Raw genomic sequence first — 1099 nt, 5'->3', positions numbered from 1 at the left:
CAGCTGTGGGCGCCTTTCTTTTTCTTTTTCAAAGATGTGTTTATGCAGACAAGAGCTGGGGTGCGGGGCTGAGAGGCCTCCCCAGAGACAGCGGGGAGCAGAGCAGGCAGATCTGCTGAGACCCAGGGGTCAGATCCTGCAGGGCTGGCAGCGGACCCAGAGTGCGGAGACTTGACCCCTGCGCCACCGCGGAGGCCTCAAGGCGGCTTTTCTTTCTTTCTCTCAAGATTTATTTTATTTATGCGTGCAGAACCGGGGTGCCGGCCGGAGGTGCGGGGGGTGAGGGGCTAAGCCAGAGACAGTGGGCGCAGTACAGGCGGACTGAGGCACACCGCTGAGGGTCCGCGGGGGCTGGGGTCGCTCCCTGGAGCTTGTGCCCGGAGGCCGGGACAGCCTCGCAGTGCCCCCGGGAGGCCACGGCCCGCGCCACGCCCTGTGCGCGGCAGGCGCGCAGTTCTGCTCCGCGGGGTTTAGCTGTGGTAAGGCAGCGGCCGAGTGGCCGAGGGCGGGAGTTGGGGTTCTGCTCCGAGGCGCTGCCCCCCCTTGGCGGGCGTGCACCGAAGTCGCAGTCCCAAGAGGTCACTGGGGGAGCCCCAGATGGGCCCCGAGCGGCCGCGCAACGCCCCCCTCTGTCCCGACGGCCCTAGATGCGCTTCCTGAACTGCCGGAGTGGGCGGAAGGACCCGTCCAGGTCCATCCTGGACGTGGGCGTAGAAGAAGCCATAAAATTCAGCGGATTCGATGAGAAGATGTTTCTGCAGCGCGGCGGGAAGTATGTCTGGAGCAAGGCGGACCTGCAGCTGGACTGGTAGGCTGAGCGCAGCCCAGCGCGGGGGCCGGCCGCCGTGGGCTTTGCCGGCGCCCACCGGTCTCCCAGACTCCGCCCGGGTCAGACGCCGCCTGGCACCGGCTTTCTCGGGGCCGCGCCTGACGCCTTCCCACGCTGCCCTTCCGGGATCGGTTCTCTCGGCCGACTGCGGTGCCGCTGCCGCCTCTGGGAAATCGCCAAGTGGCTTCCAGGTCATCTCTGCCGCCTGCAGGCTCGTCCCTCCCCCCGGCCGTGCAGCCTCGGGCTCTGACCGAGCTTCGGGCCTAGCCG

At 67.9% G+C, this 1099-nt stretch overlaps 1 protein-coding gene across 1 annotated transcript in view; it reads left to right on the top strand.

Moving 5' to 3' along the window:
* The window catches only part of RSAD2 (radical S-adenosyl methionine domain containing 2), a 38910-nt gene extending 37832 nt beyond the window's left edge, over positions 1–1078 (top strand). Inside the window, exon 7 of the mRNA XM_012727373.1 lies at positions 648–1078. Within this exon, the coding sequence (XP_012582827.1) occupies positions 648–812 (165 nt within the window). The 3' untranslated portion in view covers positions 813–1078. The remainder of the gene's footprint in view (positions 1–647) is intronic.
* The last annotated feature ends 21 nt before the right edge of the window (positions 1079–1099 follow it).

The sequence above is a fragment of the Condylura cristata genome, unplaced genomic scaffold, assembly GCF_000260355.1.
Source record: "Condylura cristata isolate star-nosed mole 26May11 unplaced genomic scaffold, ConCri1.0 scaffold00020, whole genome shotgun sequence".
In the NCBI taxonomy this organism is placed as follows: domain Eukaryota; kingdom Metazoa; phylum Chordata; class Mammalia; order Eulipotyphla; family Talpidae; genus Condylura; species Condylura cristata.
Note: the sequence above shows the minus strand (reverse complement) of the source record. Positions and strands in the feature narration are given on the sequence as shown.